The sequence below is a fragment of the Sinocyclocheilus rhinocerous genome, unplaced genomic scaffold (genome assembly GCF_001515625.1).
Source record: "Sinocyclocheilus rhinocerous isolate Xijiao unplaced genomic scaffold, SAMN03320098_v1.1 scaffold605, whole genome shotgun sequence".
NCBI lineage: Eukaryota > Metazoa > Chordata > Actinopteri > Cypriniformes > Cyprinidae > Sinocyclocheilus > Sinocyclocheilus rhinocerous.
The window spans coordinates 2,314,231-2,339,565 of NW_015661612.1; the positions used below are offsets into that span (position 1 = coordinate 2,314,231).

Here is a 25,335-nt window from a genome sequence, read left to right on the forward strand (position 1 = left end):
TAATAATTTCAATTTTTTTTTTTTTTTTTTTTCACATTATTGGGAAGAGATGATGAGTAAATGTGTGCAATTGTGTTTAATTGTCATGAAAGTAATCATAATATAAAAAAATTTCAATGGTTATAAAAATTGGCATTATGCAAAATATAAATTATTTTTTTCTTTTGATTTTGACAGGTTTTTGAAGTATACACAGTCAACTTCAACTATGAAGTTAATATGTCTGTGCCATCTTGTTTTTTAAAGTATATGTCCTACCATGCACATTGAGGCGAACGTGCTGTTGTGCCTCGCCTGCTGCATTAGTTGCCACACACGTATATTTCCCTGCATCCTCCAGCCTGGCCTTCTTTATGTGCAAAATCCTGCCTGCGGATTCCAGCTACATGCCAGACAGAGAGATAAAGAGAGAGTCGATGGTATATGTGGTTATGTAAATCTCCTCAAACACTTTTTTTGATTTACTTTGGAAGGCTTCTGTCGTGCTTTAAAGTCTGACCTTCAGAATTTCTTGTGTGGTGTCCACAGGACGGCCATCTTTGAGCCATGTGATGCTGGGAGGTGGAATTCCACTGACCACACACTGAAGGCTGACTGATGTGTGGAGGACCACAGACCTCTCAGCTGGACCCGTAGAACGGATAGTTGGGGGGACTGACAGAAAAAATTAAAGAAATAATGAAATTTTACCATAAAAGTCCTGTACCTGAAATGTGTCTGTAACTTAAAAAAAACTTAATGAGGAACTTAAAAAAAGTCACCTTTGACCTTCCCTCTGTGAGCAGATGATGCAAACATCAAACACATTAGCAATAAATAAAAATGTTTAATTAAAATATAAAATGATCATTACCATGTACAGATACTTTAAACTCTCTCTCTTGTTCTCCAGCCTCGTTAGTCGCTACACAGTGAAAAAGCACTGTGTCAGACACCTGAGCACGTGAGATGACCAATCGACGGCCGTTTGATGTTATCCGCACCCCTTCACCCTGCCTCACTGGCACGCCATCCTTCAGCCACCTTCAAAGAGACAGATGCAAATGAGCAACTTTTCAATTCTGTATATGTGTGAATTTGAGTGCATGTGTACTCACGTGATGGTTGGCGTAGGTGAGCCTGTAACGGAACACTCAAGCTCTAGGATATTGTTGAGGATGACTGTGGCGTCTGTGGTTTCACTTGCCCCATCCACAACGGGAGGAACTGAATACACACAAACAAAAATTATGGTCAGACACTACAGCATCTCCGGAATCGTAAACCAAACAATGCACGAATCAATGCATGTGTCTTTGAAATAATGTGTAACAAACTCACATAATGAAAACACACAGAGAGTTAATAAATGCCACATGCTTGGGTCACATCATCGGATACTGCCTCTACCATTGTTCATTAATCTCACTGAATCTTTTATACATTTCATTCATTTGTTGTTAACCAGTTTATAGTCTAATAAAACACTTTGCTGTTGATTTCCTGCAATCACATTCCAATGATGCAACACAAACGTGGACTGAGTGATTGAGGCGGTCTGTTGGATGCATGTATTAGGACCGTAATTGTGTCCAGATGCTCAGAAATCAATGTGCAGGTCGAGACAAGATCTGTCTGGCTCATGCACACAAAAACACATGACACCAAAGTTCCTGATTCGTGTGGATAGTGAAGGATGAGATGCCAGGAGATTTAAAAGTACCTTATGTTTTTTTATCTCCCTGGTCAGGTGGCTTCTCTTGACTTTTAATAGATCGCTACAAAAATGTAAATGTGTGTGCATATACCTAAGACACTGACGTCATATTTGATCTCCCTCTCTCCAGCAACGCTGGTAGCCACGCATACATATCGACCAGCATCAGATGGAAGCGCACTGAGGATTTCAAGTTTGCGGCCCTGCTCCAGAACACGCAGGCTCTCTCTAGCAGCCACCGGTGAACCATCCTTCAGCCAGGTCAGTGAGGGTGGAGGGTGACCTTCAGCCTCACACTCCAAAATCAGAGATTTACTGAGCACAACCTTCATGTCTGTGGGACCATCAGAACCAGCAGTGATGGAGGGAGGGACTGAATGACGGAAAAAAGGAAGAGCACACGTGAACAAGTGTTACTATTTCTAGGCAGATAGAATATAACTAAAAATGTACATTGATTATAGAAATTTACAGGCTCGGAAATGAAACGTTTTACACTTTTGAAAAGCTTACCCTAAACTTTTAATAGGTAGTATTAAATAGTATAACAGTTTTGATTACTATTTATTCCTCTCTTGTAAAAATTATTTTTAATAACAAATAAAAAACAAAACGCTAAAGAGTGCTTTAGTATTTTTTTTTTATTGTGAGAGTCCTCACCATAGACATCCAGCTCATAAACTTTCTCAGCGGTGCCCGCCACACTGGTGACTTTACAGGTGTACTGTCCAGCATCTGACACTTGAGCTCTTGAGATCTTGAGGAACTGCCCTCGGTCCACATACTGGGCCTGTCTGCTGGACAGAATGACCTCTCCGTTCTTGTACCATGTGATGGCAGGGAGTGGCACACCCCGAGCCTCACACTCCAGAGTCACCACATTACCAAGCAGAACTGTCACCTCAGCAGACATGTTTCCTCCCTTAATACTGGGTGGTACTGGTGAGTGGGTAGAATGGAAAGAAAAGAAATTTAGCATTTAGAATTTTTTATTCTGTTGTCATAAAACCCATATTAAGACATTATGTACGAATAAAATTACCAAAGATACTGAGGTTAAAATCCTTGGACTGCTTTCCTGCTGCGTTGGTGGCACTACACTGGTATCGTGCCTGATCACCTAAACGTGAACTCTTTATCTTTAACTGCTGTCCTCTGTTTAAAACTTCAATATTGGGGTCACCCAAAAACACAGGCCTAAAACACAGAGTGAAAGAGACAGATAATGCTAATTCTCTTAGTATTTATTCAAAATATAAGAATCAGGAGTGAATTCACTGAAAATGAATTACGCCCCTCCAAGTATTTATTTGCATGCACTGTGTTGATTTAGCACCTGATTAACAAAAGGATTTAAGCAAATCAGGTAATGATGCAAACATCTAGCGGAGAATGCAATTTGCTATGGCAACAATTCCCAAACCTGTGCTGGGTTATGGAGGACGCCAAAACTTATTTACTTGCTTTGCATGAGTGGTAAAAGCACAACATTAATTGTTTCGGGCAAGTGTTTTGTGAAACTATGATAAGCCTAATTTGCTTAAAGATTAAGTAAAGATTTTTTGTGCATGTAACATAGACAACAAACTCACAGAACAGTGCTAATTCAGTGCATTTAGTGCCTGGTTAGACTGGGTTTTGGGTGGATAGTGAATAAGATGCAAAAGAGGTGCAACTTTTTAGTGAATTCACCCCTTGATTCCTGATCAGATGTATAAAGTGTTCTTTACAAAGCTTTGTGGAGTAACTTACTTCCTGTCTTTGTACCACTGAATTGTGGGAAAGGGATCACCTTTGACCCTGCATTCCAGAATGATCTCCTGATTGAGCACGGCAGAGAGGTCACGTGATCCAACTGTCCCGATGATCGTAGGAGGAACTATGCGGAGGCAAACCATATAATAAGATGTAATACCAGCTTGTAAAAAGACAACATCCATAACACTAAATAAGTGGATATTATTACCAAATAACTTTAAATGAAACAAAATTTTTTGTAACATACCCAATACATCTAAGTAAAAGTTTCTCTCTGTGCTTCCAGCAATGTTGATGGCCTTGCAGGTGTAGCGTCCAGCATCTGCAACAGCTGCTTTAAGCAGCTTAAGAGTTTTGCCCTTCTGAAGAATCTGCACGTCAATGCTAGGAACCACCTGGTTAAATGATACAAACAGCTATTTGACAAATTATAAACAACAAAATTAAAAAAATTAATTTTACCTCTACCTATCAACCTCTTTTAAAAATATTGATCAGAATAAATCACTCCAAAATATTAGTCAATAGTAAAAGGCTATAATCATGTTTATCTGTGGGAAAAGAAAAATCCTAAGAAATATATGCTATTCCAACAGTAATCTGTATCAGCAGCCTCTGCTCTCCCTGCAGTGTGATTAGAGATTTCCTAATTGTTGACTTCATTCTGGAATTGATTCTAGTAAAGGCACATTTATAAGAAGCACTGGGGTTTTTTATGACCTGTTCTTGGAGCTCAAACCCAATGATCCAAGGGAACTCATTTGTGATTAGCCTCATTGTAGGAAATGCCACTTTTATTTCTCATTAGGCTTACTTGAACTGTTTTATGCACATTTAATTTGCACATTTAACAATGTGAATTGGCATACACAATGTGCTTAACGTCCATAATGTGACATAATTCCAAACAGAATATTTAGTTGGAAATAATGTAGGACTGGACTTGATTTTATCCTGGGGGAAGTGATTGGATTGGAACGTATTAGGCAACAATATACATTTATTACACCATTTTATTATTATATCATATTATTATTTATTATTTTTTTATTTTATTATTATTATTTTTTCAATTATAGTCTTGGTTAGGTCTATAGTAAGAACTATAGTTCTTGGTTATGTCAGGAGAAAAGTAGCTTCAGAAGCAAAGATTTACTTATTTTTTTTCCCTAAACAAGCTTCTTTTACCTAAACATGCCGTGATTACACAGAACAAGACCATGTGATTTTCGGTGCATGTCATTGCACTGACCTTAACTCCATCTTTGTACCAGGTGATGACAGGTACAGGTGTGCCCGTGACATCACACACCAGGTTGGTTGGTTGATTCATCACTACAGAGACATTGGACAGCAGGCCATTGTCTCGAAAATCAGGTGGGACTGGATAAAGGGGAAGGAGGAAGCAGAGGAAGGTTGTGAAATGTGCTGAAAGAGAAACAATCTTAAGAAATGTTTTGGTAACACTTTAGTTTAGGGACCAATTCTCAAGAATCAGCAGAGCAGAGCAGAGAGGACGAGAAGGCATGTAAGGGGTAACTAAATCACAAACATAAGAAGGGGCCATTCCATGTACAGCTTTATAAGTTAAAATAAGTGTTTTAAACTCAATACGTGATTGGACTGGAAGCCAGTGCAAATTACAAGGGACACCACTAATGTGCTGACCTGAGGATGTGTAAGAACACGTGCTGCTGAATTCTGAATGTATTGCAACCGTTTTATAGATTTTGCCAGTAGACCTATGTAAAGTGAATTACAGTAATCAATTCTTGAAGTGATAAATGTGTGGATGAGCCTTTCCACATCAGGTGTAGAAAGGAAAGGCCTAATCCTAGCAATATTTATGAGATGATGAAATGCCGATTTTGTAACAATCTTAATGTGTGCCTCCAGTGTCAAGTGAACATCAAATATCACACCAAGGTTACGAGCTTGTAAAGACGACAGTACAGAGCTGTTGTCCAGTGTCAAATTAAAGTTCCTACATTTGTAGATGGCTGCTGGTGTGCCAATAAGAAGAAAATCAGTCTTAGAGCTATTCAGTTTTAAAAAGCTGTGATGCAAACATAATTTTATGTCCTGCAAACATTCAGAAAGGATTGTGGAACTGACTGTAACATCAGACTTTGAGCTGAAGTAAATTTGGGTATAGTCAGCATAGAAATGATACCCAAGACCGTGTTTCCTAATGATTTGCCCCAGAGGAAATACTAAAAATTATAGGACCCAAAACAGACCCCTGAGGAACACCATATTGGACCTGGCTGATGTCAGATTTGTTGTTTCCCAGAACAACAAACTGGGATCAATTTGTAAGGTAGGATCTGAACCATTCAAGCACAGTGCCAGAAATACCAAGCCAACTCTTAAAGGGGACATCGGATGCAAAATTCACTTTTACATGGTGTTTGAACTTAAATGTGTTGGCAGTGTGTGTACACAAAGACCCTATAATCATAAAAATCCATCCAGTGCTTTTTTTTTTCAAAATCCCCACATATCATAAGCACTTTCTCAGATCAAGCCGTTCACAGATTCTTGCCAAAGTGACGTCACTTTGCACAGGCCCCTCCCACGACTGTTGACGGACACAACCTTTTTAGCATAGACCCGCCCTGAGTGAGCTGTAAACAGTCCGGCATTGTTTCGACACCTACAGGAGTTTTGTTGTTGGATGTAAGAATGAACATAGCAATCGTCATTTACTTTTTAATCGACATCTGAGCCGCTGAAGATGCAGTGGATTACTTTTGTTTTTGAAGGGAGTGCGCCCCCCGATCTACCTAAATACGTTTATATCTGCGCGAATCATTTTACTCTAGACTGCTTTCTGAATGAGGAACGATTCAAGGCAGGTTTGGCAAAAAAGTTAAAACTCAAGGATGGATCAGTACCCACTGCCTTTCCTCTTCCTCAGAAGAGAGGGGTGGGGTGAGCAGAGCTCATTAGCATTTAAAGAGACATGCACCAAAATGGGTCGCTGTGTGAACAGAGCTGTTTTTGACAAGGTAAAAAGGGTGTTGTTTTACACTACTATTGAGGAATTTTAACCAAAGTATGTTGCAGACATTTCATGAAGACCCTAAAGAATCATACCAACTTGTGGAAAATGGGCATCCGATGTCCCCTTTAAGTCTATCAAGTAATATAGAGTGACACACTGTGTCAAATGCTGCACTCAGATCTAACAAAACCAAAATGGTACGGAGGCATATAAATGGTCTTAACTTTATTTTGGTCTTAACAAAAAAAAAATTTATTAAGAAACTTGTTACACTGCTGAATAGAATAGCATGTGGGTGACTTATTTAGTTTTAGAATTCTGTAAATAGTCTTAAAAATCTTGTTTGGATTTGCAGCACCATCACTTATAATGTGTGAATAGTATTCAGCTCTTGCCACCTTAAGGGCTTCACTGTACTGAATTAAATGTACAGTACATCATACATGAGCTTATGGACAGTTTAGCCAGATTTTTTTGTATTGCCGCTCAAGTTGCCTATTTTTAACCTTGAGTGCCCTAAGCTCATTTGCATACCAAAGGGATGATTTCATGAATGAGACAACAAGTTCTGTCCTAGGAGCAAGGATATCCAAGGTAGACGATAAAATGGAATTGTAATGGTAAACAGTATTACTTGTTGGATGCTCTAAACTCAGCCATCAAAATCAATATTTTTTACATTTCTAAAACAATAAAGAGTTTATTGAGACAAAAGTCATAGTTAACAGTCAGTTAACAGTGAGAAATGGACCTTAGAATAAAGTGTGACGAATGTTTTAAAATGCTGCACTAACCGTTGACCTTAAGTTGGTATTTCTTCTCTGTTGTACCAGCATCATTGACGGCCATGCAAGTGTACTCCCCATTATCCAGAGGGGACACTGAGGCCAGGATGAGAAGTGTGCCATCCTCCAAAATAGACACACCTGGCTCATTGCCTGTCAACTCCTGACCATTCCTAAACCACTTTATCACTGGCTCAGGGGTGCCTGCAACAGTAACAATTAATAAATATATGAAATATTCACAATATATTTGTGATATTGAATTAAGCAACATTGTGAATATCATAATAATTTAAATGCAATTTTAACCATTACATTTCCTCAAAATAGCAAAAATAGACCAGTTTCTTTCCTTCTTTTCTGCAACTTATTAGTACGACAGTGTTGTTTATTTCTATTTAATTCATATCCATGAATCACTGCAAAATATTTGAATGAACTGATTCAAAATTTTGATCAATAAAAAAAAGAACTAAAATAAGGTTATAAAAACAGTATTTATTTGGAATAGAAATCTTTTGTAAAAGTCTTAACCATAATTTTTGCTAAATTTAATGCATCCTTGTTGAATAAAAGTATTATTTTCTTTAAAAAATATTTTCAAATGGTAGTTTATGTAGGAAATACCTACTATATAATGCTGTATATAAATGACAATTATTGCATGTAATTCGTTAGTTATATTTAACCAGTGTTTTAGATATTATGTAAAATATTTTTTATTAAACACTTTCAGAGTCATTTCAGAGCAAATAAATACATTTCACATTGATTTGGTGTCACTTTTAGTTATAGTACAGTTATAGTAACCCAGATTTACACTGTTACTGGTGACTTTGATGTATGAATGGTGATTTCTTATGATTCAGGTGCAGGTTCACCTTTGGCAGGACAGGGGAAGGCAATCTGCTGGTTAGCCACTCTCTCCTGTAAGGGGCTATTGAAAGGGGGCTCAGAAACCTCCACCACAGGAGGGACTGTGGAAGGATAGAGACAATACATGGGATTTGTAGTTAATTTAAAGTCGGAATGGCTGTAATCACAATTGTAAATGCCAATATCTGTCTGACCTTGCACATGGAGCTGAATAGTGGCTTCATCTTGTCCAGCGATGTTGGAGGCCACACAGGTATAGACGCCCTCATCCATAAGTCCCACCTGATTCAGAGTCAGAGCTTCATCTGAGATCTTGTACTGAGACCCATCAAGTAGAGTGGAGCCATCCTTCAGCCAGGACACAGAGGGTTCTGGGACTCCCTGTGTGACACAGGGCAGGTCTATGGCATGTCCCACCTGCACTTTCATGGCACGAGGACCTGCATGGATGCTGGGAGGAACTGAGAAGGTAAAATAAGAGAAAGGTGTATTGGGAGGAGAGTGAAGATGTACAGTATGTGTTAAACCTATGCTGTAATAATACAATCTTTCATAACGTCATTTGGAGCTAATAAGGCATTGGCCATGCACAAAAATAGCAACCTGTCCTTATTTGCCCTTGGAAGTTACTGAAAATTTTCTCACATTTTATTTTGCTGTTAATCTTCCAGATGAGACATTTGGTAGCAGTGATAAATCAAACAGCACATTCACCTTTGCTGTAGCTCTCATTTCTCAGACTAATTTCTGCTAAAGTATCTGCTCACAGTCTTACGGAAAACTATAATCCAAGATTAAAATGACTAAGAGTTTAATTGTAGTCATCATAAATACCTCCATTCCAGTTTTCACTTACAGATGTTTCTGAGTGTACTCTGAGAACAACTTGTGTTTATGAGACTCAATAATTAATATCACGCTTTGCTCTGAGTGACTAAGGCACAGCTGATCTCTCCTTCAGTACTTTCTCATACATTGCGCCAAGCTTGCTAAATCTCAAAAGTGGGTGTTAGGAGGTCAATGAACACCATTTGGCCTCTTAACCCCCATGTAAACACACTCACGTGCAGTCACTGCGCAGCAAATAAACAGATATCTAAGTGTAATAAATATAAACATCTCTATCTGTGTTCATGCATCACAATACAGTTTATGTTAATTGCAGTTCATCTAAAAAAACTTTTCTACTTTTGTAAAAACATCTAAAACCTTAAAAAGATGAATATACCTGAGAAACAACACTGCACAGGACAGTAAGACTTGTGTTTTAAAAGTTTCATCATCTTTAATCCAGTTAAGTTTCTTACCCCATTGATGGTCTTTGGTGTTTCTTCTTTTAATGATTAAAGCAAGCTTGTTTTAACAAAATATATATTTACATTTATTCATTTAGCAGACACTTTTTTGCAAAGCGATTTACAATAGAGGAGCACAAGTAATCTGTCACAGAGCCAACAGTAGTTACAATATGCACCGCCATGTTCAACAGAAACCTAGATCAGGACACAAGCTAGAGCAGAAGTGAAATGCAGAGAAGCAAAATATTTTTTTTTAAATGTTTTGTTTTACAAATACATTGATTTAGGGTTGTGGAGTGGTTTATCACATATATAAAGAGGTCTGTGCTTAAAAAAAACAACACAAATAGTTGATGACAATGGTGATATATTGCATATTATATGGTTATAGAAGTTTTATTTTTGGATTACTTGTCCCTTGTGTAGTTGTGCAATAACGAAGCAGAAGATTCTACCATCATCAGTTACCCCTCTCAGAGCAGTTACATCATCTGTTTAAACAGAGAGTCAGTTTCCTGAACTTGCTGCTTTTACAATCATCTACTATTTACACAGTCATGCTGTGTCCGAAACTGCTCACTCAATCACTACTTCATCCTTCAGTACATAGTGAATGCCACATGTGAGTGTCTCAACTCACTCATTTACAAAGCATGTACAGGCACTACTGTGCATTGTGTATGATAATAGTCACGTCATGTCCTAAATGTGAACAAACAAATACTTATCATTTTAAAAAGCATATGGATGTTTGAACACTAATTTGTGTCAGATATGGTAAAAAATGGTACCTGTCTGAACAAAGCCTCAGAGACACATTGATCATAGGATAGACTACCCAAAAAAACAAATGACAAAATTATTTGGATATGTGTCTGTCCTGGTAAACAGCATACCAGCATGTGTGAAATGTAAACATGTGGAGGTACTTACTTGTGTTGAGTTGATTGTGGTGTGTGATGTAAAATTGACTATCAAATACGTAATAATCAGTCATTTAATGATGCTCATGCAGCGTTGTTTTACATGCGGTTTTCTGACGAAATATTTATTTTATAGTTGTGGGTACAAGCAGAGCACTTGAAATCAACTCAGGATGTGTTGAACTGATTGAAGCCTAATGTCACCGCAAGACTGAGGCAAGATGATGCATTTAAACAGATGGGACCTGTATTTTAAGACCCCTGGGCTGATGTGTGCTCATATGAACTTCAATGGCATAAAACTGTTGCTGCTTTGATAAATTTCACATGTAAGCGTAAATTGCAAGAGCATCCAAGTAAATAAATGTGATCCGTTTCTCTTACCCAGCACACTGAGTTTGATCATCTGAGTGAAGTTTCCAGCTATGTTGGTAGCCACACAGAGGTACATGCCACTGTCCGTCACGCGTGTTTCTGTGATTCTCATGGAGCCTGATGGCAGCTGAATATGTCTGGTTACAATAGGTTACATACATTAAGGAACGAGAAGAAGAGCTGTTCTTTTGCAGATGTGAAACCACACAGGTGCTCCTGGTTTACACAGAAGCTTCCAAAATTATACCTCCATTTACTTTCATGGTGAGCTGAGAAAGGAGAGTTTAATTAATGTGTAATTATAATCTGACTGCAGTCTTTCTGCCTTTAGGCTGTACAGTAAACATCAGCCCTTGAAAAACAATGCAGAGAAGAGCAAGCTACTCACATACAAGCTTAATAGTGTTCAAAAGCATGTAAAATAAGATTTGATTCCATACACTAGTTGAAAAAGCATGCATGCAAGCTTCATGCTTCATTCAATCATGCTTGTTGACTTAATTTTCTGATGACTTCTAGTGACGCAAGTGTGAATAAGTGAGTGACCAACTAAATGATACTATTGTTCAAAAGTTTGAGGTCGATGTGAATTTTTCATGTTTTTAAAAAAGGTCTCTTATGCTCGCCAATGCTGCATTTATTTGATTAACCCTTGTGCGACCTTTTGGACATTTTTGTCCTTTGCAGTTTTGTTTTTTTGATCATTTTGCCTGTCGTTATTGCCAACTGCATACATTTTGGCACAGGTGTGTATTTTTATTGGAATTTTACTATTTCACTTCCATTTCCTTTAATAAATCTGTTTTGCACTAGGTACAAAAAATTGTTCTTCTCAGGACCTTAAGGACAAAAATGTCCCCATTGATAATGCAGCTATAATTGTGTGGGTGTGTTGGTATGGATGTCAGAGTGTGGTTTGTATGTGTGTCATAAAAAAAATATATATATTGTGTGGTACTGCGCCCAAACAAAATCTTACTGAAAGCTCATTTTTTGAGATATCAACCTCAAATTTGGAATACAACTTGTTTAGATTTATGGCTTTGATTTTCTAGCAGGTATAGAGTTCAACATGTTTCATAAAATATATATTTTATATAAAACATCGTTCATAAATCAATCATCTAGAACTTTTTTTTTGGTTTCACTTTTTAAACTTTTTTTACTTCAACAATAATCTGCCATGGGTCTTCTTTAAAATGAGACCAAACTTAACTCTGTGCTCTCAAGCTTCAAATTTTTATGACAGTTTTTTGACATGGACTATGGACCTATGTGTAACTTGTTTTAATTGACGCACAAGGGTTAAAAAATACAGTAAAAAAGGCAATATTGTGAAATATTATTACAATTTAAAATAACTTTTTTTTATTAAAATGTTTTTTATAATGTAATTTATTTCTGTGATGGCAAAGATGAATTATCAGCAGCCATTAGCCCAGTCTTCAGTGTCACATGATCCAAACACTTCTGCTCAAAAGCATTTCTCAATTCTTTATATTTATCAATATTTATAATTATCGATTCTTTGATGAACAGAAATTTCAAAACAACATTTATTTGAAAAAAACTTTTTGGTAACAATATACTGTAAAAGTCTTTACTGTCACTTTTGATTAATTTAATGCATACTTGCTGATTAAAATATTTTTTTTAAATCTTACTGACCCCAAAGTTTTGAACAGTAGTATAAGTGACTATGTTTACATGCACAAGAATATTTTGATATGAATGTTCAGAATGTGGATCTGAATGTGAATGTGAATATCTGCATGATTATAGATTGAAGATGATTTTATTAAGCGTTTAGGAACTTCTTTTCATGCATAAGTACATCTCATAAATCAATCATAGTAACAATCAGGAAATCACTGTATGTTCACATTTATTATCATATGTATTCATTATAAATGAGGCTTTTACATAAGTGAAACTGATACCTATTAGAGAAGGGGGAGATGAGCTGCTTGTCTTTGGCCCAGGTGATGATGGGAGGAGGCATGCTCTCCACCTCACATGGCAGTGTGACATCATCACCCACTTTTACCGACATCTCCAACAGCTTGCTGTAGTTTTTTTGCATCTCTGTTCCACCAACGCCGCTCAGCCTGGGCTTCACTACACATTTACAAAGACATACAGTATGCAAGTACAGCAGGGTGAGATTGGAGGATGCACCAAACTAATAAAACAGGAAACAAACTAATAAAGCACACACAGAAATAATGAAAACACAAGAATCAAAACCACAGAGACAGGTAAAACAGAGCAGAGCAAGTAGATCAAGCTGCTCTAACCATAGACGGTGAGGTGGACCTTCCTGGAGCTGTATCCAGCAGCGTTGGTGGCTGTGCACACAAACTCGCCAGACTCTTCACCGCTGGGGGAGACAATGTAAAGACTGCCATCCTCACCCAGAGAAAAGACACTGCCACTCAGATCCAGCAACTCTCCTCGCTGAGGAAACATTATCACACATACATATAGCAACATGAGGGTACAATGTAAGGCTGAAATGGTGAGACTGATAAATTACAGAGGACTTGCAATTTCAGTGTTTTTATGTAAATGTAAAATTTGAGAGTTTAAAAGATTAAATGAGCTCCTAACTAAATAATGCCATCAGAAAAGTTGTAGGATTTTGAAAAAAAAATCACTAACATTATGCTAATTGAAATAAAAAAATATTAAATTACAATTAAAAATTACATTTAAAAAGAAAACACTATGCAATAACCAAAACCAAAGCATGATGGGCTCTGTGCAAGAATCAGTATTTTCTCTCAGAATCCCACTGTGTGAGCATGTGTGTGCCAAAGACAGAGAAGGAAACAGAAAAGAGAAACATTTACCTTAGACCAAGTGATATCTGGTTTGGGGACTCCACGTGCACGACATGGCAGAGAAATGGGTGTCCCCTCAATGGTACTGAACACTTGAGGGCCATGCTGAATAGTGGGCATCACTGGATAGAAAAAATATGTTGAAACACTTTAGGATTTTTATTAAATAGAAAGTTCAAAAGAACAACATTTGAAATAGAAATCTTTTGTAACATTATAAAAGTCTTTACTGTCACTTTTTTTTGTAATTTTTTTTTTTTATGTCAAGGAAGTCAAAAGATACAATACAAACTTCTGAGAGAATAAAGAAATGAGTTGAAAAAAAAAAGAAAAAAGAAAAAAAAAAACCTACCCAGGTTTACGTGAATAACTGTAACGTTACTTACAAAAAAAAAAAAGGAAGAAAAATACAGCCAGACCTATGATAACACGGTTCCATTATTGTCCATCCATGTTCTCCAGTATAAACAGACAGTGTAACGTTAGGGAAGTTCCGAGGATGCATCACAGTTGCCATTCATTTTCGTCTGAAACTTTTCAGTCGCTCCACGTAATCCGGTGCCGAGGTAGTTTCCCCTGGTTTGCTTTTACTGTCACTTTTGATCAATTTAATATGTCCTTACTGAATAAAAGCATTAATTTCTTTAAAAAAAAAACTTTGAACAGTAGTGTATTTGAGTGTTTATGTTTTCGTTTTTCATCTTACCATAGACATTTAGTATAGTCGTACGGTTACTGGATCCCACCACGTTTTCGGCCAAACAGGTATACTGCCCCCCATCCTGCTGACTGACCCGTTCTATATGTAGACTACCATCACGTCTCACAGTCACATATGGACTTGATGTAACCTGACAAGTGGTCACACACATGCATACATTTAAATCACATTTAATCATTGTGATGTGGAATTACTTAAAGACAGCATGAAATGCACAGGCCTTTGAGTTTGTATGTGTTAACTTACTAATCCATTGTCATGTAGCCAGTGTCTCTCAGGAAGGGGGTTTCCAGTAAGTAACACACAGGGGAGAGTGACCTGCTGGTCCTGTATCACACTGACCACTGTTGGATTCAGAGCTATCAAAGGAGACACTGCACACAAAATACACACATTAGGATGGTGATATACAGTTTAATTGAAGTATTACAGAGATAAACAATACTGTTTAAAAGTTTGGAGTCAGTAAGATTTGTTTTTTTTTCAAAGAAAATAATACTTTTATTCAACAAGAATGCATTAAATTGATCAAAAGTGAAAGTAAAGACATTTATACAAAAGATTTCTATTTCAAATAAATTCTGTTCTTTTGAACTGTCTATTCATCAAATGTTTTAAACACTGATAATTATAAGATTTTTTTCCTGAGCAGCAAATCAGCATATTAGAATGATTTCTGAAGGATCATGTGACATTAAAGACTGGGGTAATGGATGCTTAAAATTCAAATTTGCAGAATAAATTACATTTTTAACTAATAATATTACAATTTTACTGTTTTTACTGTATTTTTGATCAAATAAATGCAGTCTTGGTGAGCATAAGCTTTTAAAACTTTTAAAAAATCTTACAGACTCCAAACTTTGAACAGTAGTGTTTATGAGAATGCTGCAGTTTCTGAAAGATAGTTTCAATATGTTAGTTTTAAAAAAGTCCACCCATTACATATGCCACACTGACAAATTTAGCTATTCACACCAAAACCTGAGGTGCATCCTATTAACCTTTACCCTCAAGACGAGAAAATTGATTTTTAAATCATAATCCAAATTATTTTAGATGGGATTCTCCTGATTCAATCAGACAGAGGATGGATAAGTCTCCACTGGAAACACTGACACAGAAAACTCAGTGGACTGGCCACACCTCTGATGGTTTGCTTGTTAAATTTCCATGGATACCTTGGAATACACATAAAAACTGTCACTGAGGTATTAGAGCTTAGCAGAGTAGAATTATAGGACGGCTGAGACACACTGCAAGACCACATTAGTGACCTTTATCTTTATGTTGTTTTTACAGGACCACAAAAAACAGTCACTCCCTCACACACAGAGATACGCCTGCACTGGAGACACTTCTGATCTCAGTGTGTACTTCAATATGAAAAAACCAAATGACCCTTGATGAGGATTTTGCGATTATACTTAGACTTTGAAGCTTTCAGTGTTTATATGAGTCATAGTGTAAACTGTGGGGATCGAAAATGTGTTTCTTTTAGCCTTCTTTTTAAATATACACATTAGGTTATTTATTTAACCTATTAAACTACACAAATATGTACTCTGATATTATAGAGAAGGGGAAATTTTATCGTACGTTTCGCTTATTTTAGCTAAAATCTGACCTTATATCAGGCCAAATTATATTTTAAAGGGTTAGTTCACCCAAAAATGAAAATTCTGTCATTAATTACTCACCCTCATGTCGTTTCAAACCCGCAAGACATTCGTTCATCTTCAGAACACAAATTAAGATATTTTTAAGATAAGATATTTCAGCGGATATTCTCCAAAATGGCACCAGGAGCAAAAACCTTGGAATGAGCCATTTTCTTAGATGCATGTAAAAGGGTAATTTTTTTGCCAGGCTCACGTTGAAGCAGGCCAGTGCGGTAAGGACTCAACTGATTGACGTCATCCTGTGGGATCAGAACTCATAGAGTAGAACTTCACAGATGCTAGAAATGGACTGTGAGCCACTGCTGGGTCTCCAACTCTTTGATCAAAGACAAAAGTATGAAAGGATGCCTGAAGTCCTTTGATTCTTTGAGGGCAAAGCTGAGTATTTGTGTATGTATTCTCAAAGGCATGCACGCATGCATGAGCTCCGTCGAACACATACAAATGCATTCATTTAACATCTACAATGTAATTAAACAACCTCAAATACATAAACGGAATCTAATAACCAAAGTATACACACTGCAATGCATTATGCATGTTTTAGTACTCACATCTGGTGTGGTATATCCCTCGCCACAGAGAATTAATTTGAACTTACTCTGGTTTTGGCCTATTATAACATCCTATCTCTCTTAACCAAAAACACATGTACCACTGAGCCTAATAATTTCATATGGACTCAAACATCAAACTGAGCTTCTGAGCACCTTGCAAACTCAAGCTTATGGGCCTCGGGCCAAGAAAATGTACATATGACTAAGATAAAGGAAGTGCAAAACAATTAATATCCCAGAGCAGCTTTTTCCCTCAAGTGACCTGCTGACAGACGGATCAGCATAAACATTAAACATATGCTGCAGTTATGACTGAACAGTTTTTTCAGATATCGTACCGAGTCCAGTAACAGTAACTTTGGCCTTGGCCTGGATTTTGCCAAAGTGGTTTTGAGCTTCACACACATAGGTGGTCTCATCCTCTATCCAGAGGCCTAAAAGGCAAAGGACAAAAAAAAATCTATTAAGAAATGGAACAAAAGAAAAATATTTAGTTTTAATGCATAAAATGCTGAATTTCTCTAAAAAATTATATTTATTTAGGCATTAATTTAAAAAAATTAATAAAGAAAACTGGTATTTTAAACAGGCATAGAGAGAGTGAAAGTAAAAGGGAGACACTGACTGGTGATGAAAAGGTCCCCATTAGTTTTGTGAGTGACAGTACTGGGACCGCGATGCTGAGAGAAGAGTTGGACGTTGTCCTCTCTTCTCCATGAGAGTTGGGGTTTTGGGTGGCCTTGTGCATGACATGGCAAGGTGATGTTTGTGCCGATATCAGCAGACAGATCTGAAGGCTTTCGTGTGAACTGAGGAGCAGCTGTGGAATACAGAATAAAGAACAAAACAATAGTCTGATATATTTATTCATACAGTAGGGGTCTTCAATAGGCAGCTGAAAAAAAGGAAAATTTGTGTTAAACAAAAATACAATCAAGTCAACTTCAATCAAAGCTAAAAGAAACTTAAGGTTCATGTAAATGTTTCACAGGCCCTGCTACATTGAAATGCATTAAAAATATACAACCTTGTACATAATGATTAATGGTTATGCAATTTAATCAGAGGATTTTGGAAGTGGGGGAACCCTAATTCAAATGAAGGATATGTAATATAGCCTTACAGCCTACGTCCAGAGTGATGTACCCCTGTGCTGAGCCAGCTGAGTTTATAGCCACACACGTATATTCTCCTGCATCTGTGTCCTGAGTCTGCTGAATGCTCAGAATGCCGCGCTGAGGGTCCATACTTAAAACTGCAGATGGCTTCAACTGCACGTCACCTGAAGATCATACAGTACATTAGGGCTGATGGTGTCTATTAAAATGGAAACAGTGCGTAAATGACAGAAAGATGTCCACAAGTTAAGGAGTACACTAGCTGACCTTTGTACCACAGGATGGCCGGATGTGGAACTCCCGTGACCCTGCACTCCAAAATAGTCATCTGTCCTAGACCAATCAGCAGGTCAGAGTGAGGGACTGTCACCTGTGGAGACTCTACAGAGAGGCAAAGATCACAGGAAACTTAATTAAAGACTAGCATATAACCACAAGGGTGGGACTGAATATGTCAAATGTCTCACTTATTTTAAGTTGAGAGAAGTTGAGCATTTGAGTAAAGTTGAGTAAAAACACTATCTTAGACCTATAGTTTGGGATTTATTGCTTTCATTTAGTGGTGTTACGCAATTGTTCTCTGTACTGACCGATGTAGCTGACGATGGCAGCTTGAGTGTCTGTTCCTGCAACATTACTCGCCAAGCAGCCGTATGTCCCAGCATCCTTCAGCCCCGCGTTCCTGATGACCAGTGTGCCATCAGGAGTCATTCTGTGCCTGGGTAAGAAGAGTACAACAGACTACAGTAAAAGCTAACACATAGAAACCAGATTCAAAAGTAAGGCTTTTGTGGGGGTTTTTTTTTTTACCTGCTGGAGCCGATAATGAACATATCATTGTGTGTCCACACCACCATGGGTAAGGGGTAGCCTTTGGCTGAACACCTAATCCAAACTTCCTGACCAGTGCGGAACGTCTGGTTTTGTGGGTCAACAGTCACCACTGGTGGTTCTAGCATGAAAGAAGTCGATCATGATGATTGGTAACAGAACACCATAGCAGCTGCTGTGTAAATGTACCGTGGCAACAAATTTTGTACAAACAAACACAGCTGAAATTTACTAAAGCAGTGAATCTCAACCAGGGGACCAGGGTCCACTATGGGGCCTCAGCAAACTTCCAAGGGGGCCTAAAGATGACTTAATTTAAAGGGGACATCGGATGCAAAATTAACTTTTTATGGTATTTAGATAAAAATGTATCTTGGACACAACCACCCTACAATGATAAAAATCAATTCACTCATTTTTTTTAATCCCCAAAAAACTTAAACAGTCTCAATTATCAAGCCGTTGTGATTTTCGGAGGAGTATGACATCATACTGCTCAGGCCCCACCCATGACCGCGGACAGACTGTCCCGTATTAGCATATTTCCGCCCTCAGACAGTTGTACACTGTCCGCCGTTTTCTCCGCGCTCGAGCAGCTGTGGCGACATGTCTTGTAAGCAATGCTGTTTTTTTGTAGTTGGATGTAAAAAAGTCTTCAATTTCTCCTGACATCAGAGCCACTGAGGACGCAGTGGATTAGTTTTGTTTTTGATGGTAAAGAGAGGGGTGGGGTGAGCTCATTATCATTTAAAGAGACATGCACGGAAATGGGTCACTGTGAACTGAGCTGTTTTTGACAAGATACAAAGGGTGTTTTTTTTACACGACCATTGAGGAATTTTAACCAAAGTACAGTATGTTGCAGACATTTCATGAAGACCCTAAAGAATCATACCAACTTGTGGAAAATGGGAATTCGATGTCCCCTTTAAAATATGCCAAAACAACTAAGACATTTCTTATTATAATTCATTTTTTCTCTTTGAAAAACCAGGATTACCACAGACTTGAAAAAAACCTGTATTTAACCTTATTATAAAACTGTGATTTCTAGGTCAGTAAACGTCATGTTAATGAATACAATTTTATGTCCATGGGATTTTTTATAATGAATAGACATTTTTACATTTAAAATATTTTATCGGGTATAAATTAAAAATAGATTTGTAAAAAATCCTTATCCTTTATGCCTATTCAATAAATCAATAAAAACTGGAAAAGTCACAGGGCATTCAAAAATTGTTGTGAACAGTGGAGGGCCTTAGTGTCAAAAAGGTTGAGAACCACCACTAAAGGTTGAGAATTGTACTGAAGGAAATTTATTATTTATTTGCCAGGTCATATTTGACCCATCAAATGGTCGGATGAGATTTACAAATACCTCATACAATTACATTCATCAACAGATATTTAGTCATTAGTCCAATCTTAACTTTATATATGTTTTTGTAAAGAACATAACTGCATCTAATGTTCACATGTGGTCTCCACAATACCCATTTAAAACGGTCCTGCTTTATACCCATGATATGATTCTAGACCCAGCCAAACACATTTCACAGCAATTCTCCTATCATACCTTCTTCTGTTTTACAGAAATACTAAAGTGGGATTATTGGTTCCAGATTCTCTTAGCTGCTGAAGCTGAGCATGCACTTGATCAATTCATGATGTTCAGCCCCTGCTGAATGAGAGTGTTTTATCACTACTGAAGCCAATCTCATGTGTGTCTCCACTGTTCTCTGACCTCCAGTCCCATATCCCAGCAGAGCAGGATGTGTAACATCATGGCCAGAGACAGGAAATACACACAATAGCTCTGTTCCAAAACCTAGTAAGTTGCCTACATAGACAGCTGCTTTCTAAGACAGCGTCCTAACTTAAATGGCAGCATAAGTGATTTAATTTAGAACGCTCTACATAGGCAGCTTTCAAATAACGCAGGGGAGAATCAACTCTCTCACCTTGTCCACCACCTTGAATTTATTTTTAAACTGACCTTGACACAATGACTTCTAGGATTGCCTTCTCAATTAAGAATACATGCAATGCTGCCTTAGAATAAAAGGTATCTTAGCTAAAATGAGATATCTCAGTAGGCAGAATAATGGAGTTGCCTACATTTTGTAACAGGATAAAATGCTGCTTCTGTATGCAGCTCACCAAGTTTTGGAACAGAGCAAGTCACTGCTTAAGTGCTTGAGTATCAGTAACATGACTAACTGCACATAATGGTAACAGAGCCTTCCAGGTTGTCTACTGTATTTCAAATGGAAAGCTTGACTGGAATGAGTGACGTAATTTCCAGAACCCTACTTTGTCATGATTAAATTGTGAGTCTGTTGTACACGGGAGAGCCAGTGTATGTTGCATGCTCGAGCGGTTAAAGCATTGCTGTAAAGAGGTCACTTTGTGTCTAGTAGTAAAGCTGTAATTATCCAGGTCTTACTCACTAAATTGTACTCTAATAGACTTGGTCTGCCTAAAGGCTCGGTTTTAACAACACCTCCTCATCTACACTTCTTTGCCTGAGGTTACTCTAATTCAAATCATTACAAATAGTTAAATATGTTTCTCTACAGTTTAAGCAAATTGAATGCCTACAGGTCTGGTATAAAGATTAAGACACATTTTTTGTTTGCAGATTCTGAGGCAGCACCGTCAATCTGGACACTTAAATAAGGACACTTAATATGAGTAGTGCAACTGCAGTAGATTGCAACAGTTGTTGCTATTTTTATAGTAAAATTTTTGTAGCAACATTAAATGGTTTTCTAATGTAATTAAACAAACAAACAAATAAATAAATACTTGCAAATATATTGAATCTTTAATCTATTTAATCAGTTGCAGGAAAAGGAAGATCGCTGGAGGAAAAGTTTCACACTAAAGTTTCACTAAGGGTTCTCCGAACCCTCTGAACACAGAGATGTACATCTGACAGGGACTGAGGCTGTAAACAGTGTGTGAGGACAGTGCAGGTCAAAGAAATGCTGTGTAAAGGATTAGGGCAGATGACTCTTTGGACTGGACAGGCATCACTGTGTCAGCAGTCCCACTTCAAAAGGGCCCATAATGACTAGGACAGCACAGGAATCCCAGCAGGTGGTGATTACACACAACAACACACAGACACACACATATATACATGCACTTTGTCAGTACAAAAGTGACAGCTGTTTAAAAAGCCAAAGACTGGCACAAAAAAATTGAAGTGGCTTAAAGTGTAGCAGCAGGACAAAAATAGAGGGTAAGGGAAAAGGAAGCAGAGATTTATAAAGAAGGAATGAGACAGAGAAAAACAGACAGAGAGAGATTGTCAGAAACTGTCTATATATTTTCTATATATAATATAATATGCCAAATTATAAAAATGCCTTAATTATTTCGACATCATTTAAATATTAATTCTTAGTTTGGTAATTTTAGTAATTTTTTACTTCATTTTATTTAATTTTGTATTATTTTAAAATGGTGTGTATACGTATGTAAATGTGTATGCACTATAATAAATGCTTTGTTTGGTAAAGCATTTTTTACAGTGTCTATAAAGCTACTTTACAGAATCTCAAGAGAAGAAGACAGAAAAAAATGACACAGACGCAAGAAAATAAACCTAAAGAGAGACAGAAATGAGACAGGGCAGAAACAGGGACAGAGAGAATTTAAATGGGGTGCAGGGAAAACCCGTTCCTCAGGTCTTGGGAAAGAATGTTATGGAAAACTAAGAGACTCATCGCTCAACAATGAGGTAAAATTATACAGTTAATGTCACTCCCGCTCTCCTGCAAATAAAACTCAAGCCCGGCCCTGCTGGGGCCCTCAGGGGCTTGACACATTTCATCATCATCAAGGACAATATCAAGTCACATCTATCTATCAATATTACCTCCAAACTCCATATTTTTAAATCAAAACAGCTTTTTCTAATTCATTACAACAGAGCATGACTAATAAAAAAATTGCCTCAGTATGAGAAACAGCAGGCTAGTGTTGATTCTGTAAGCGATATGCAACACAAAAGGTCAGCGAGGACAAATACTTCATGACCTCTTAGAAACTCAGCTCAATGTCTTTTTCATGTATATGTTTGGTTGGGTGTTATGAGAGGCTTCCTTAGAAAAATGCAAGACACAGGGCAGTGGAAAAAAATAAATAAATAAGCAAGGTCTTTTAAAATGCAGTGTCATGTTAGACACAACAAAAGATGTGAGGTGTGAGTAAAATGGCCAAACACGTCCATCTAGTGTATGTTTATGTAGAAAGAAAATTGAAACGCAGCGCAGTGCAATGCAAAAACGTGTTTTGTGTGAACGATCCATTATACCTCAGTTCTGTTCTGTTCTGTTACAAAAGCCATTTCTCTTCTCATTTGTGATCTCATTTGTCATTTTTCTTTCACACGAAATGGCTATTTTCCCCAATGAGAGAAAGCAAAGTGATTTGCCAGGGTTGTGCACTGTCGAAGGAAGTCTTCTTAATTCAGTGTAAGAGAGGGGTTTAGAGCCTGTTTCAATGGAAACTGCAGGATCGCAAACAGTGAGCAAGACCAGCATAAATCACTTTCACAAGTGCTATAAAATATTACAGTGAAATATTACAGCAAGGCTGCAGTGAAAACAGATCTTGTGCTAGAGAGAAGTGGAAGAGTGAGCTGCCAAGAGCCCTGTGGCATCGGTTTTTCTATGCATGTATTAAAAGTACGAAGAGCTCTTAGCCGTTTAAACACACCTAGTGGACAAAGAATGTGACTGTTTAATAAAACTATGAACTGCTCATCTTTGGGTCAATAATAACAACTAGAATTATTAAAATTAGTAAAATTCTAATGAGTAAAATAAAATGTTCATTGTGATTATAATCACAATATTGCACTGGCAGAATGAATGCACAAGAAATAAACTGTTCTTCTTATGCTTAGCAAACCTTTCATTACCTAATTAATATTCATTAGCCAAACTGGTAAGGTATGTAATATGCCCTCCCTTTTTCATTCCCATACACTTATGCTCTTAAATGTGGTAAAACTGTTGCAATCATTCACACTTTATCAAAAACACAAAAAATCACACAGATACACTTACCTTGCACATTGAGGTACACACGAGAAGCAGAGACTCCACCCTCATTGGCTGCGATGCAGGTGTACCAACCGACATTATCAGGAGTGACTCGCTGGATTTCCAAGGATAGGTTGGCGGTGACACGCATCCGATGGTCCAATCTGGCATCCACGTCCCCTCGCTGCCAAGTCAGGTTAAAGCGCACCGTGCTGGCAACTAGACACGTCAGAATGACATTTGCACCGGGAGACACAGTTGCATTGGAGGGCACCGTGATAGCTGGAGGAGGCTCTGCACAAATACACAGTCAAGAAAGTGTGATGATAAACCTGTTTATCCCAGAGCAACTGAATTCAACAGTCTAATTTGTAACAGTTCACCTTCATTAATTGTTTTTGTCTGTGAGTTCTCATAAGGTCTTTGGATGTCTGTGAACTCTACAGATCTGAGAGTCTGTGCAATGAGTCTGAAATGCGAAGGGAAATGGGGAGGGTGTTGACAGATGTGTGGATTAGGGCATAAGTGGGGAATTTATACAGGAAGACACATAAATTTCATAAGGGAGGTTTTTCCTGTCACTCCTGCTAATCATGTCACTGGCCCAGCGACAGCACAGTCAGGGAACAGCTCAGAAAATGGGACAGGGATAAACCTGTGGTCAACAATGAACCTATATGTGAAACATAAGTTCTAGGTGACCATTCCAGGTGAATGGGATCTTAATCCCAGACTCTAAAGTAACCCTGGGTGTTTTTAAGGCAGTATCTCACCATAAAGCCAAGACAGCAGAGAGGAGCCGGAAGACAGGAAGTGAGGCTATTTGTCCAAGAAGTTTGTGTAATCACGGTCTGGGACAGTGTGGGGTCTGGTTTCCAAAACCACACTCCCATGAGGATACAGTCCTGTTTATTTTTGCAGCCCGTGTGCAATACAAAACCAAACATTTAAATATTTCTCTCTTATTGAAATGTTAGGTAATAAAAATTCTGATCTGTCTTCCAAGTACAAAATCTCATATCAAAATCTAATTGCAGTGATATGAGGATATTAGCCGTGTCTCAAAATTGCAGCCTACCTAAACAGTGCGTAAATATTTAGCATGAAATTTCGGTCAAATTTTGCTGTGAGATTTGTCTGTTTAGATCAAAGCGAGAAATAAAAAACCGGCATACAGACTGAATGAAAATGCAAATTCACTCTCTAACAGTAGGCACTTAAGGAAAAGCAGAATTACCCCCATTTACCCTGGTACACAAAGCGCTGTGCAACCTTCTGTTTCTGATGCCCGCTTGTCACAAAGAATATAGGAAGTCCAACAGTATTTACATGCTTTCAAACCATTTAGATTTCTGTATTCGCTATGGTGTTTATCAAACAACACCAAATACAAGACTAGTTTACTGTTGCTTAGCAAAATAGACTGTTCGTGAGTGCCACCAAGTTGTAGTTATGCAGGAGCAGCAGCTCTGGGCATATGACCAAAAATGGTGATATTAGTCGGCCAGTTTTCTTTGCAGTGTGATGGAAAAGAGATTAGAACTTTTCTACATAAAAAAAAAAAATCTGCATTAAAGGGGTCATATGATGCGATTTCAAGTTTTCCTTTCTCTTTGGAGTGTTACAAGCTGATTGTGCATACATAAGATCCCTGAAGTTGCAAAGACTAAAGTCTCAAAACCAAAGAGATATTCTTTATTTAAGTTAAGACTCTGCCACGCCCCCCTAAAACGGCTCATTCTAACACGCCCCCACATATCTACCCCACTATGTGGAAATATTTGCATAATGCACCCAAATGTGCA

General features: G+C 37.7%; 1 protein-coding gene across 1 annotated transcript in view; it reads right to left on the reverse strand.

Annotated features, from left to right (window-relative positions):
- The window catches only part of LOC107726475 (hemicentin-1-like), a 94,459-nt gene that overhangs the window by 35,324 nt on the left and 33,800 nt on the right, over nucleotides 1-25,335 (reverse strand). Inside the window, exons 11-36 of the mRNA XM_016536070.1 lie at nucleotides 23,555-23,824; nucleotides 18,450-18,591; nucleotides 18,230-18,357; nucleotides 17,907-18,020; nucleotides 17,645-17,803; nucleotides 17,147-17,341; nucleotides 16,860-16,955; nucleotides 14,529-14,656; nucleotides 14,268-14,412; nucleotides 13,571-13,683; nucleotides 13,016-13,175; nucleotides 12,659-12,836; nucleotides 10,728-10,855; nucleotides 8,317-8,583; nucleotides 8,128-8,223; nucleotides 7,256-7,450; nucleotides 4,707-4,837; nucleotides 3,702-3,849; nucleotides 3,449-3,575; nucleotides 2,739-2,893; nucleotides 2,357-2,635; nucleotides 1,788-2,069; nucleotides 1,098-1,206; nucleotides 854-1,023; nucleotides 500-654; nucleotides 259-382 (exon numbers count right to left, since the gene is read on the reverse strand). Of these exons, the coding sequence (XP_016391556.1) occupies nucleotides 259-382; nucleotides 500-654; nucleotides 854-1,023; nucleotides 1,098-1,206; nucleotides 1,788-2,069; nucleotides 2,357-2,635; nucleotides 2,739-2,893; nucleotides 3,449-3,575; nucleotides 3,702-3,849; nucleotides 4,707-4,837; nucleotides 7,256-7,450; nucleotides 8,128-8,223; nucleotides 8,317-8,583; nucleotides 10,728-10,855; nucleotides 12,659-12,836; nucleotides 13,016-13,175; nucleotides 13,571-13,683; nucleotides 14,268-14,412; nucleotides 14,529-14,656; nucleotides 16,860-16,955; nucleotides 17,147-17,341; nucleotides 17,645-17,803; nucleotides 17,907-18,020; nucleotides 18,230-18,357; nucleotides 18,450-18,591; nucleotides 23,555-23,824 (4,194 nt within the window). The remainder of the gene's footprint in view (nucleotides 1-258; nucleotides 383-499; nucleotides 655-853; nucleotides 1,024-1,097; nucleotides 1,207-1,787; nucleotides 2,070-2,356; nucleotides 2,636-2,738; nucleotides 2,894-3,448; nucleotides 3,576-3,701; nucleotides 3,850-4,706; nucleotides 4,838-7,255; nucleotides 7,451-8,127; nucleotides 8,224-8,316; nucleotides 8,584-10,727; nucleotides 10,856-12,658; nucleotides 12,837-13,015; nucleotides 13,176-13,570; nucleotides 13,684-14,267; nucleotides 14,413-14,528; nucleotides 14,657-16,859; nucleotides 16,956-17,146; nucleotides 17,342-17,644; nucleotides 17,804-17,906; nucleotides 18,021-18,229; nucleotides 18,358-18,449; nucleotides 18,592-23,554; nucleotides 23,825-25,335) is intronic.